Raw genomic sequence first — 13298 nt, forward strand, 5'->3', positions numbered from 1 at the left:
AGAAAATATAAAAATAAAACTTGCACAATCTCTATATGTAATAATGATGTTTGTTATTATATTTTTTTTTGGAAAGGATAATGACGTTTATGAGTGTGTTTAGATAAAACTTATTGCTAAAAATTAAAAATACTGTAGTAAAATAATTTTTAAATGGATAAAAAATAATGTTTATATAAAAAATTACTGTTTATTAGCCTAAAATTACTGTTCATAACCAATAAACAGTGACAGACGCGTGAAAAAAAAAAAAAAAAGACACAAAACTCAGATGTGAACGCGGACGCCAATCCAAACGCCCTCTGTTTATTTGTGCGAACTCCCTACTTTTGAGACTTTTTGATTAATGATATGGTCTGTTTTTGTTGAGCATGTAAGATGAGAGTATCTAATGACCTGCTGATTCTATTCATTAATTACGATGGCTCTTGTTTCTTGACAGCTCCAACAAAGGCGCAAATCTCAGATTGGGCTGTACTGAGATACATACATACATACATACAAATAGATATATATATATATATATATATATAGACACACACACATGAAATGGTAAAGCCAAAAATATGCGAGAGCCAAAAATTTAGCACAATTCAATAAATATTAAACATAGTTTCCATGTCATCCACTCCAGGATAAAGTAAGAAAAGTAGACGAGCACACACAAATCTTACATCAGTCACAAAACCATGCTTTCATGTGGTTCCTAGCAATAGTAACAAAAGGACAGCCAGTGCTACCTTGCCTTGAGAAAAACCAAATAATAAAATAAATACAAACTTCATATCGAATGTATACTGGAGTTAGTAGTGTGATTATGTTCAATTTTAAAGCTCATTCTCCTCTTTCAATTCCTGTTTTGAATCCCTCTCCTCTGAGATGAAGTCTGTGCTGTCTTCAGCAATGGAAGTCCCATCATTATAATCTGCAGCATGAGGGGCCTTGAACAGTTCATCATTTTCCAGCTCAGATAATTTCTCTTTTGAGATTCCCTTCAGAAGCTCCACCACCTCGGGCATTGTGGGTCTTTTCTCAGGCCGAACTTGAGTACATATTAGTGCAACCAAGACAAGTCTTTTCAGCTCCTCATTGACGTACTTACCGTTAAGCTTTGGATCCGCCAGTTCATCATACTTGCTCTCACAGACCAATGGCAGAGCCCAATCAGTAATTGAGCGTTTTACGGCTGCATGTTTTTCAATGGGTTTCTTGCCACTTGCAAGCTCTAGTAGGAGTATTCCAAAGCTGTAGACATCACAACTCTCATTTGCTTTCCCTAACATAGCATATTCTGGTGCAAGGTAGCCAAGGGTACCCTTAACTCTTGTTGTCACATGTGTTGCACCCTCAGGGATTAACTTGGCAAATCCAAAATCAGCAACCCGAGCCTGAAAATCTAAATCTAGCAACACATTGCTTGCTTTGATATCTCTATGGATTATATGTGGAGTGGATTGGTGGTGGAGATAGCTGAATCAAACAAATTAGGAGGTTATGTATATGGTACAAGAAAGATGAACAGGAAAGTTGGGATCAGTACTTACGCAATGCCCTCAGCAGACCCAATTGCAATACTCATCCGTCGGTCCCAATTGAGATGGCATTCTGCGGAGTGCTGCCCATGAAGATGAGAGAGTAAGCTTAAATTTGGCATGTAATCATATACAATCAAACGCTCTTGCCCCTCAGCACAATAGCCACGTAAACTGAGCAGATTCTTGTGGCGTACTCGTGCTAGTATCTCAACCTCAACAGCAAATTCCATCTCTGCTTTGTTGCTCCAAACCTTCAACCTTTTGACTGCAATCTGCAAATATATATCACCTCTCAGAATGGTATTCAGTTTATAAGACGCATCACAAAAATATTGAGGAAAGGCTGTATATAACAAATATATGCCATTGCAAAGATTACCACAGGTGAGGAATGTTGAGGAAAGGCTGTAACTAGGTAACAATCAAGCACATAATAAGTTGTGATAGCATCCAAGACTCAACGCCAAAGAATAAAATTTAAAATGAGTGTGTTTAGGGGAAAAAAGCTTCTAATAGCATTAAAACGGAAAGTTGTTTTTTGATGACTACAATGCCGGTCAACTATTAAATGTTTTACTATTACAACTAAAGTGATTTTTAGAGAGATAACTCCAAGCGATATTTGTAAAAAGCCTATCATGAAGTTCTATACCCAAGCACTTTGAATCTGTTATCATTGGGTTTCCACCCAAATCAATTAGTTCCATTTGCACTCCTGCAATTCAGAACTATAATTTTGACATTATATATAGGAAAAAATGCACATTAATTTCAGAGGATGACTAAGAAGTCCTAATCAATTTGCATGAAAAAGGTGACCAATACAAGAACAGCATTAATTTTATCCTCGAGGGATTAGTGCACCGTGTACTTTAAGAGGCATCAATTGATCCTATTAGCAGAATTGTCCAAATTTGGCCCAACAAAGCACAGAACCATCTTCTTACTATGTCAGTTAAAGATGCAAGGTCTCTGTGTCTCAACATGGACTGTAAAATTATTAATATCCATCAGGAAGAACAATTATGATAAAAGAAAAAAAAAAAAAAGGTGTACTATTGGCAATAGCCTACCTGGAAGAAGAGGGCTTCAAAACAGAATAATGATGGCAAAAGTTCTTCAACCTATGAGGTTGAAACTTAAAATTAAAGCACTTAGCTTAGGTACTGATTAAGTACCTTTGAAGCCCACAAATTTCTGGGTTACAGGACAAGTCTAGTGAAACAGAAGTGGCAATTTTCCATTTACAAGTATGTTATAAGATCGATACTCTCACTAGCACCTTATGTCCAACATTACTTCAGTGCATTTACATAGTCCAAGCTAATTATCGCGGTGACCAATTCCCCACCACTCCATGCATATCAACCACAAATTTTTTTTTTTTTTCTTCTCAAAATGAGAGAGAGAGAGCTCATAATTTTTTTCTTATTCTTCTCCTTCTGAGCATGAGGATGAAATCATTTTTGTTTATGAAGTCACTTAACCTGGTGTCTTAGGGAAACTTACAACCAGCTAAGCTGAATCACCTGTCTTGCATACCATGACTTCTCAATGCTATGTTCTTGCTTGACTTAAAAAGTCTGCCCTGACTTATCATTCCATTTTACAATGCTAAGCTACCCGATTTTTGAGGCATGTAGAGTAAGGATAAGTAAACAGGACACCACTTGCTGTCAAACTTGGGAAAAAGGGAAGCTCAATATTTTTTTTGTTTGCAAGTAAGTTACATGTGCATCCAATAGGTCTAGAGCCCAAGACCTCACTCTCCACCTAGAACTTATAAGGGGAGGAGGTGCCAGTCAAACTAGAGAGCTCGAATGTCATATTGTTTTGTTATATGCAAGTTAAAGTTTGATGACATAGTTTTAGATGTAATGTCAGTGTTTAATTCATTCAATGTAAATCCTGCCTCACTAAAACAGAATATAATGGAAAGAAATAAGAAAAAGCTTTTAACTCACTGAACTTCTTGCCATGGAAGTAAAGAATGTTCCAGCTCAAGCAATCTAAATTGACATTCTGGTGCGTTGGAAAGCAATGCTGACACTAGGAAAAATCAATCACTGGTTCAGACCTAAAAAACATCTGTAATGTAATTTCATATAATTCGAAGAGACCATCAACATGTTCTGACACTGAGGCTCCACCCCACCTCCTCTAGTGGGGTGTGCTCACACAGGTCTGAAATAAGGTTGGACCGGATTCAAGAAACTACAATGCCCCAAGCAAGATTGGGTGCAATAGCAGGTTTTATGGTTGCCCCATAATATATATATATATATATATATATATATATATATATATATATATATATATGGGTTAAAAGTCTGGATCTATTGGTATTATTACAAAGTCTGTTATGATCAGTACTCAACTCAACTCTTGTCTCTCGCCTTGATTCCAACTAACTGGGGTTGATCTGTTTTTCCATTGTCAGCTAATGGGGTTGGTTATGGCTTTCTTTCTTGGCCATTCCACCCTAAGGCCAAATTCTTTGGTCACCTCTTTGTTTATCTTATCCATATTTACTACTTGAACCTCCCTCTAACCCTTTTCATTTATTCAATATGAAATCAAGCCTCTCTTTCTCATTGATGGATTTGAGATTTGTTATACACAGTCAAATCATCTTGGGCATCTCTTCCTCATTTTTTTAATAGGTGCTATCCCGCTTTTGAATGGATATCACAATCCTCCTATTCATCCTCTAATATATAAATTGAATAAAGTAAAATAACAGGGGTGGAAGGATAGGGTTGCGCCACCTCACATTCACTCCATTCCCAATCTTACTTATAAACCATTTCTGTCCTCCAAAAACTAATTTCTTCATCATATTCCACTTCAGGACACTATTCTCTCTCTCTCTCTCTCTCTCTCTCACACACACACACACACACACAAACAAAATTCACAGCTTCAGGCTACAACCTTACTCAGTAACATTTAATAAACTTGATTTCCCTTTTTTTCTTTGAAACAATATTATGTTTTTTTTTAAGAGTATAATAATACTGGTTATAGTCTGATTTTTCTTTCACTTCAATGCTTGAATATAAGCCTCAAGCAAGTTGACACGGGAAACAAACCAGAATCTAAGGAGACAATCACCATTAACAACAAGAACACAACATACAATTAACCAGGGCAATTCATACTATTCAGCCTCCAATATCTGTACATGCACGACCTCCTAGACTATACAGTTAGAAGTGAATGTTTGCTAGAGCAAGCTATGAGTCTTAATTACAATGTTTAATATCCATAACGCTCATTTGGATGCAATTGTTTTTATACAATATTTCATCGGGTCAAGTTTGAAATTTTACCTTTCAAGAATGCGTTTCATTTAAAATTTTGAACATTTAAAATATATTCCTTGTTAAGTATTCTTTCTGAAATAAAAGAAAATTAAACGTTTGACAAGAATGGAAGAAAGTAAACAAAGGTCACATTGCTGTTTAGCTTTATTGGCATTGTCTTATAGTCACAAGTGTATTGCTAATTTGCTATTGATCAACTTCAATATTCAAGACCAGCAAAAAAGGGGGTGACAAACTACCATAAGTGGAACAAAGCACTATGAGATAATATAATTCGTAATAAATTAAACAGATCCAGAACCTAAAGTTAAATCAATCAAAACCAACACTCTTAAGATAGTCATTTTCTATATGAATTTTACACATATATCAACAACATAGCCATTGAATGTTTTGTGATAAAAATAACTGTTTTGCAATTGCACAATCAACAAACAATAAGCAGAATTCACAGTAGAAAGTTTAAGCAGAAACTGAGAAATGGATTCATTACTTGTGATCCATCCCAAAGCTGACCCCAGTAAACACTGCCGAATCCCCCTTCTCCAAGCTTGTTGTCATAATTAAAATTGTTTGTAGCTGCATGCAGCTCCCTTAAAGAAAAGACTCTCCAAGTTTGCTGCTTCTTCCCTAGTTCACTCCTGTACAATCAACCACTCTATAATTAAACTTGCATCAAAACATTATAATGAAAAAGTGAACGCAATTAAGCCTGATATAATTTCATATATGTGTAAATGTATTACTCTTCGTTTAGTTTCTCACATAAACTAAAACATAACATGTTTTTCTAGAATCAAACTAATCAAATACTTAGTTAAGTGATGCTCAGGTATTCTGTACTATTGGGTCATTAAGATTACATTTTTAAGTCTCCTTATTCTATTTTCCTTTTCTATCTTTTCCCACCGAAAACCAAACAACCAAATACAGCTATTTAAGAGAGATTCCTCTCAAGTCTCACCCACACCCAAGAGCCTGTTCCTAAAATCTAAGCTAAACCCAGAATTCAAAACTCTTTTCACTCTCATTATCATCAGAATATAAAGCATATCACAACAAAAGACTCAAGCTTGAATAATTAACACCATTGAACCAATACTATATTTCAAAAGAACAAAAACCCACAAAATAAATCAACATAATAACTTCATATACATACCGATTTGTACCCTTTCCACAACATAGCATTGAAAGAAAAGCCATATCCCCCACTCCTATCAAACCCACCAAACAAAAAAGTCAAAAAAAAGAAAAGAAAAAGACTCCCCCTTTAAAATTCTGGGTTTTGAAAATCAGCTCCTTCTTCTTCTTCGTCTTCTTTAACTTAGCTTGTTGGAGACTAGAGGTAAGAGCAAAGCTGAAGCTGAAGCAAGTTTAGATTCGAAACACAACCGCTTTGGAATAAAACACAGACATTTCTTTCTTTTGTTCTCTCTCTCTCTCTCTCTCTCTCGGTCTCTTTGTTCAGTGTGTTTGTGTTTGAGAGTTAAGAGCAAAAAGGCTAAAAAAGTATTATTTGTTTAGGCAAATGTTAATGTTAAGTTACCACGAGAATTGAGGAACAACAACGACAATAAAAGAAGAATTGTACTTCTGTTTTACTTTTGTAGAAGAAGGAAGCGTGTGTTTGTGAAAATTGTGGAACATGGAGAATAGTATCATTGGGTAAGCACTTGCTGTTGGAAACAAAGTCTTCTTCTTTAAGCATTTTTTTTTTTTTTACTTTCTTTTTCTATTTGTTTCTATTCTAAGGTCCTAGCTGTTCTCAATTTTTTAAATTCACATTGATGGGGATGGGGGCCATTTTTCAAATAGTTTTCCGTTACATGATAGCATATCATTATAATTTAAAATTAATATTGTTTTATTCAAAAAATAAAATTTTATTATTTTTTTGAGAAGGAAAAATAAATTATACTCGGTGGTTGTTGTACTGTGGATTGAATTCAAAGGAGAGTCCAATTTTTGTACCAAACACAAGGAATAAATGGTAAACTCTAATTTGCACATGGGATTTTTTTTTTTAACTGACAGTTATTGTTATTATTATTGTCGGAATTTAGACAAATCAACTCAATCAACAAAATTTTTGCTTTCAAATAAATGATATGTGTTTAAATTCTGTCTATTCAATACAAAATCATTGATGTTTTAACTTAATAATAGAAAGTTATAATGATGGAGTGAATACTATAAATTTTTACTATTTATATTTTAAAAAATAAACAAATTTTATTTTCAAATAAAGAACATGAGTTTGAATACCATCTATTCAAAAAAAAAATCATTGATGTTTTTATATGAAAATAAAAAGCAATTATAATTGTGAGGACCCGAGGACCTAAGTACCCGAGGACCCGAAGAAAGAAAGGCCAACATTTAGAGTGAAAGATGAGGTCTCTCCGGGTGTGCCCGAAGATGAGGTGGCGTGGACGATAACGACATAAGGGACATGTTACAAATATCTGGATGTATTAGGCTGATTTGGAAGGTTGCATTAAATGCTTGGCAACAACCATTCTGGCCGCATTAATTAACAAGCATCACCTCTATCCGTCGCATTAATGTGGACATGACCTGAACAGTGCGGGATGCAAAGTGGAATCTTGTTCCATTGCCGACGGACAAGTGTCACAGGAAAAGGACCGCAGATTGCAAGGTGTAAGGCTACGATGAAAACAGAGAATAGTATAAATAGGAATCAAGAGACTACGAATGGGGGCTTTTGGTTGTTGAACCCTCTCTACCAAATGTATTGTATGAGGACTCTTAAATGAATAAAGTAGCAATAACGTTTGGAAGTTGATTTTATGAGTTTTTGGTCCTCACAATAATTAAGTGAATACCATCATTTTTAAATTCTATCTATCTAATAAAAAATATTTATTACATATATATATATATTTCTCTATCTCAATTTAAATACTTGTACTTTTCCAAAGAAAATCTTTTTTTATAAAAAAAAATTATAATTTTTGACAAATTTTAAACTATTAAAATAATTTCTTGAGAGTAATGCTAAGATATTAAAAAAATTTTCATGTTGAAAAAAAGTCAATTAAAGTCAAGCTAATACTAGGGTGGCAAACTCTGACACGACCTGCGAATCCTGACATGACTAACTTATTTAATAAATGGGTCGGGTTCGTGTTTAACATGTGAACCTGTCTGACTCATTTAGTTTATAAAGTTATTAGTTATTTTGACATTATTATTTACTTTTTGGTTGTTTTTATATGTTTATTGTTATATTTATAATTTTAATATATACAATTATTTAAGGGACTTTTCCTGTTTAGATTCCTCATTTTTTGGTTCAACAATGCCCTATACTCTTATGTTTAAGTAAAGACAAAACTAAAGAATGCTACGGTAAAAATGCAACTCTAACTCCCACTAAAATATTACCTAAAAATAAATACATGAGAATTGATAAAGATTATATTAGTTAAGTATGACCTATTAATTAAATAAATTATAAAACGAGTCTATAATAGCCCACCACTTCTTCTCCTACTATTTACTTATATATATTTTAAAAAAAATTATAAGATTCCTATCTTTTATAATAAATTAATAATCATGTTATTTAAATTTAAGATACTTTATTTTGAGACAGGCAAAAATGCTAATCCAACTGGTGTGTGTGTGTATATATATATATATTTTCTTTTTTTCTTTTTTTCTTTTTGAGAACCAATCCAACTGGTACTTCAACATATGTTCTTATCCGTATAATTGTTGAATGAGGACATAGCTTTTGGAAGACGCTTGCAACTGTGGTTACTGGTTAGTCATTAACCTTATCCATGTAATTTTCTGTGTAACTCTTTCTTGGATTGAAGAGGCTCTGCACAAAATTTCATAACACATACTAGTTATTTACTGAACAGTAAAAGACAAGGTGTTTCTTGTCACTGTATTGCTGTGTATATGTTCAAATTATTTGAGGATAAAAAATGTCAGTATCACAAAGCTTTTTGGGAAAATCTTCTTTAATTTGTGCTTACTTTAAGGTAGAAAAACTACGGCACTTACCTAACCCAAAAATTGCTAAACAATTAAAGGATAATCAAACAATCAAAATTTTAATTGAGAAATTAGTTGGTACCTGAGAGTCCAACTATTAAAATTATATTGAGAAATTAGTTGCTCTCTTCTTGAGACTATGTAACTATTACGACATTATGACCACCTCGATCTCAACTCTCAACTAACACGATGTCTACCACAGAGAGTTATGGTAAAGTGCTGTAACTATTTTAGTAAACAAAAGAGAAAATGAGTTTAATTCGAGGAAAAATTAGACCTCCCAAAAGACTAATATTTGCGATAATTTTTTTGATTGGTAATATTTTGCAAAAGTGTTCAATTGTTTTGATTGACTCCAAAGTGTTCAATAAACAATCAATCAACCTAAACAACATACTCAAAACAAATAATCTTAAGCAACAATCCTGTGGACATGACATGCAACTTACCTGTAAAGGTAATGTAAAGAATATGAATGATTTTTGAGGTGATTTTTGTTCCGTTGTGTTTGTTTAAAGTGCAGTGAGCCCACGACATGTGTTTTCAAAAACATAAAATCCTTGAACTTGAAAGGAGATCCAGTGGCGATAAGGTACATAAGGACAACCGCATGATGCTGTTTTTCTTTTACATTCATACTTTAGCCCTTCGTATTAGCATAATTAGTTTTTTTTTATTATTTACACTAATTTTTTATTATTCATCTAATTTTAAGATTCTTCTTTTGTCTTTTGTCTTTCATTGGGTAATTTTATTCTGAAATTCGGAATTCCCCTTTATAAAATAGTCTGATCTGGCAGATAAGCAGCCAAATTACTACGTTACCAAGTGTATCAAGGTTTGATTTTTATTGTTTTTTTAATTTTAGAATCCCAAAGAAAGTGATTTCCGTTGCCGGGTATCAATGTTTGATTTTAGTTAAATATACTTATCTACTTTGAGCCTGGGGCTTATTTGTAATATTTACACAATTTTTTTTTTTTAAATGTCACAACTATGGACTAATTTTAAGATTCATCTCACCTTTAAAATTAATCTTTAAATTTACGAAGAGTTTTGAGATATCAAATATTTTGCCCAAAATTTTGCATACTCCCTCTTACCTTTGTATTGGGATAGACTCCCTCCCAAGTGAGATGAATGGCAACTCGACTTGAATGAGTATGAAATTTTTGATGCAACTTTCAGTTCCAAACTCTGTAATTTATTGATTTTGACAGTAATTTTGGATTTTACAATTTTAGGGTGAAGTAGTGTGGTTAACTTTTTTTTTTTTTTTTTTTTGAAAACATCACACCTAAGGCACTAATAAATCCCAGAGTAAACCCAATTCCCTCCTTCAGTTTACTTAGGGGGGAAAAAATCCACGTGCCTAAGTAAATGTTTTTTTATTTTTTTATTATTTTGAAGCTACATGCCAAAGTAATTAGTATATCAAAGAAACGTATATAATTGCATATGATGCATTAGCATACATTGGTTTTACTTTTACATCTCACTGCCAACACTGTTTATATATATATTTTTAAAAGTGTTGCTATTTATTTATTTATTTTTTATGAAAAAAAAAAGTGTTGTTATTGATTAGTGAGTATCCTTTATTGAGGGACTATGCAAGTGTTCTTATGTGTCCATATTCTATTGACCCTGTTTTTTCAGAAAAAAGAGGGGGAGGAGTTTATGGTTATGGACCCCAAAGAAAAAAAGGGCTATTGATAATGACAACTTATTTTGAAGTCTAAAAAATGCACTGAGTAATAACATTTTTTATGGAGTAGACATCTGAAATTCATTGAATGCAACTAATTTGTGTATCATTTAATTCACACATTTAAGTCAATCCAATTGTTTGATTTGATGTATTATTTTGATTAGTTGTTTATTCAAATATTTTTTGAGAGAGTTTCCCTATCTTATATTATTAATTTATTATTAGCGAGATTCTCAATTGTTATCTGTTTGTTAAAAAGAAAAATGCTTTTTGTTTTTGGTTTTTTGTATCAACTTTTTTTTTTTTAAACCACAAAATTAATTTTCTTAAAAGAAGCTAATTACTATTTTTTTTATTTAACAAATAAGTTATCAAAAACTACGAGGATAGCAAAATTCTACCCACGAAATGTTTGTTTAACAATTTTAACAAAATGAGTCAATCTCCTATCGGAGACTGTACCGATTTGACTAGTAGAACGGTATATTTCAGTACCGGTCAATACCGATGTACCGTTTCAAGTTTACCGTTATTTTTTTTATTTATAAATATATATATATATATATATATATATATATATATATATATATATAATGTATGTGTGTGTACACACACACGCACATATATATTATAATAAATATAAAAGTTTGCCATAAAATATTACTTCAATTTAGAACAAATTATTCATGATTTTAGACTTTAGTATCAATTAAAAGAAAAAAAAACAATATAAAAAATAGAAAACTTAATTGTTCATTGCATACTAAGAAAACAAATAATACTAATAAGTTAATGTAAGTACGTTACTATTCTGTCTTTACAAAAATTCAAAAATTACAAAACTAAAAAAAAAAAAAAGTTTTTTTCCTGTACCGACTGGTGTGAGGGGTAAAAGTGCTTGAATAAACTTTTGAGTTTTGAGTCTGATTGGTTGCTACAAGTTTGTTTGATCAGAGTTTCTAGGCTCACAGGTCAGTCCGCACTATAGTGGTCCGAGGAGGAGTATCTCCTCGGACAGGCCCAACAAAGGCCCTAGGACTTGCTAGATGGCCTAAAGGCAGAATTCTAGAAGAACTGGTGGGTAAAAGCGTGATCCAAGCATCCTTTAGAAGCAGGAACGTGTGAGAAGTATCTGAGGAAAAAGCTGCTACCACCACATTAAAGGCCTTACATCTACCTCCCTGGCCGCATTAATGGAGAAATGACATCTGAATAGTAGAATTTAGCCTTTCTACTATTATTTGAAGATTTCAAGAAGGTGGTGGATGAGACAAGTATCTAGGAAGAAGATTTGTGTGACACGTGGATGAAACAACAAAGAAGAAGAAGTATATAAGAAGACGAGAGAGGAAAGAAGAGGGGGCTTCTTCTTAAAAAAAAAAAAAAAAAACTAAACTTTGTAATCTTTGGCTTAGAAAAAGAAATACTATACAAATTGTCCTCAGCTTACGTTCGATGAGGTTTCTTTGTCATATTTATTTATCACTTGCATAGATTGTGGCATTCTAGCCTGTTAATCAACTTCTAACATCGAAAACCTAGGTTTCAAACCCACACTCTACAAATTTCATTGTATCAGGCTCTTTGGGCCTGAGCCCATCACTTGTTTTTGAATCCGGGTACAAATTGTGCACTTACAACTGGTATGCCTGGGATTGCTCGAAATTTACCAGTATAGCCGGTACGGTTGGTATTTAAGCCGCTACGAAACGTTGGCGTTTCGATACCGGTATGATATCAACCACATTTTTTAACTCCAGGGATTAGATTTCCGGTCCAGAGTGAAGGCACTAATTTTTTTTTTTTTATGAACTTTTTTTATTTATTTAAATGAACGCACTAATGTTTATTCATTCTCGGAAATATAGGAAAAAAATTGATTCATGTCTGGATGAGCAATAGAAAATTAAAAGGTACTGTGGATCCTCTAAAAAATTAAACGGTACTGTGGCAGGTATTTATAGATTAAACCGTCAACCTTGGTGGACCTTTTTTTCCTTGATTGCAAATAAGTGACATCATTGCTAAAAAGTTCAATATATATTGTCCCACAATGCTTAAATTATTGGGTCCTACTGCAACTTGATTAAGATCTTGATAGTACCTAAAAATGACCTTAAATAATACCTCAAATCTACTGGTCCAATAGTTTCTATCACAACCTACTTTGAATATTTTGAATTTTGTTTTTGAATCTTCCCCATGAAGCAAAAGTTGTTTTCTTGGTAGAAAAAGAACAATTAAACACAACTACTAAATAATTATAGCACAAACTTTCCATATAGGTATATCTAAATGAGTTTAACACTTGAACAACTAAAGTACCATTTCAACAATCAAGTGTGAAGATCTCCATATCCTGAGCTAGTAGAATTCCATCTTTGGTTGCAAAATTGTTGATAAATCCATGAGAGCAGGAATGTATGACATCAAACATGAGTTACATCCAGAAATTTGAAAACAATTTCTTTGCATCATATGCACCTTTTTCCTGGTTAGATGAACATAGTGTGTTTATCCAATAAAAAATTCTTTTATTATTTTGGAACAATGAAAAAACTAAGCTGAAAGAGGATAAAAAAAATTTCGGAACATGCCAACTTGTTAGGAAATTTTTTGGATTCCTATAAAGTTCAATGACAGAACCCAAGAAAATGGAGAAATTGCTAAAAACTACATAGTACTATTGTA

The 13298-nt window shown here is 32.9% G+C and overlaps 1 protein-coding gene across 1 annotated transcript; it reads right to left on the reverse strand.

The window, feature by feature from the left end:
* Window positions 1-567: 567 nt before the first annotated feature.
* On the reverse strand, window positions 568-6570 carry LOC142636633 (PTI1-like tyrosine-protein kinase At3g15890). The gene is made up of 4 exons (XM_075810906.1): window positions 6024-6570; window positions 5355-5502; window positions 1545-1807; window positions 568-1470 (listed from the first exon to the last, which is right to left on the reverse strand). The coding sequence occupies exons 1-4, from the start codon at window positions 6065-6067 to the stop codon at window positions 828-830; spliced, it is 1098 nt and encodes a 365-aa protein (XP_075667021.1). The 5' UTR covers window positions 6068-6570; the 3' UTR covers window positions 568-827.
* Window positions 6571-13298: the final 6728 nt, after the last annotated feature.

This window comes from Castanea sativa, chromosome 5 (assembly GCF_040712315.1).
Source record: "Castanea sativa cultivar Marrone di Chiusa Pesio chromosome 5, ASM4071231v1".
NCBI lineage: Eukaryota > Viridiplantae > Streptophyta > Magnoliopsida > Fagales > Fagaceae > Castanea > Castanea sativa.

Bases quoted from the DNA above. Each gene is read 5' to 3' on its own strand.
- LOC142636633 (XM_075810906.1), bottom strand. From the start codon at position 6,067: ATGGCTTTTCTTTCAATGCTATGTTGTGGAAAGGGTACAAATCG. The intron at 5,503-6,023 runs GTATGTATATGA...TTGATTGTACAG, and splicing joins TGTGGAAAGGGTACAAATCG to GAGTGAACTAGGGAAGAAGC. The intron at 1,471-1,544 runs GTAAGTACTGAT...TGTTTGATTCAG, and splicing joins GGGTCTGCTGAGGGCATTGC to CTATCTCCACCACCAATCCA.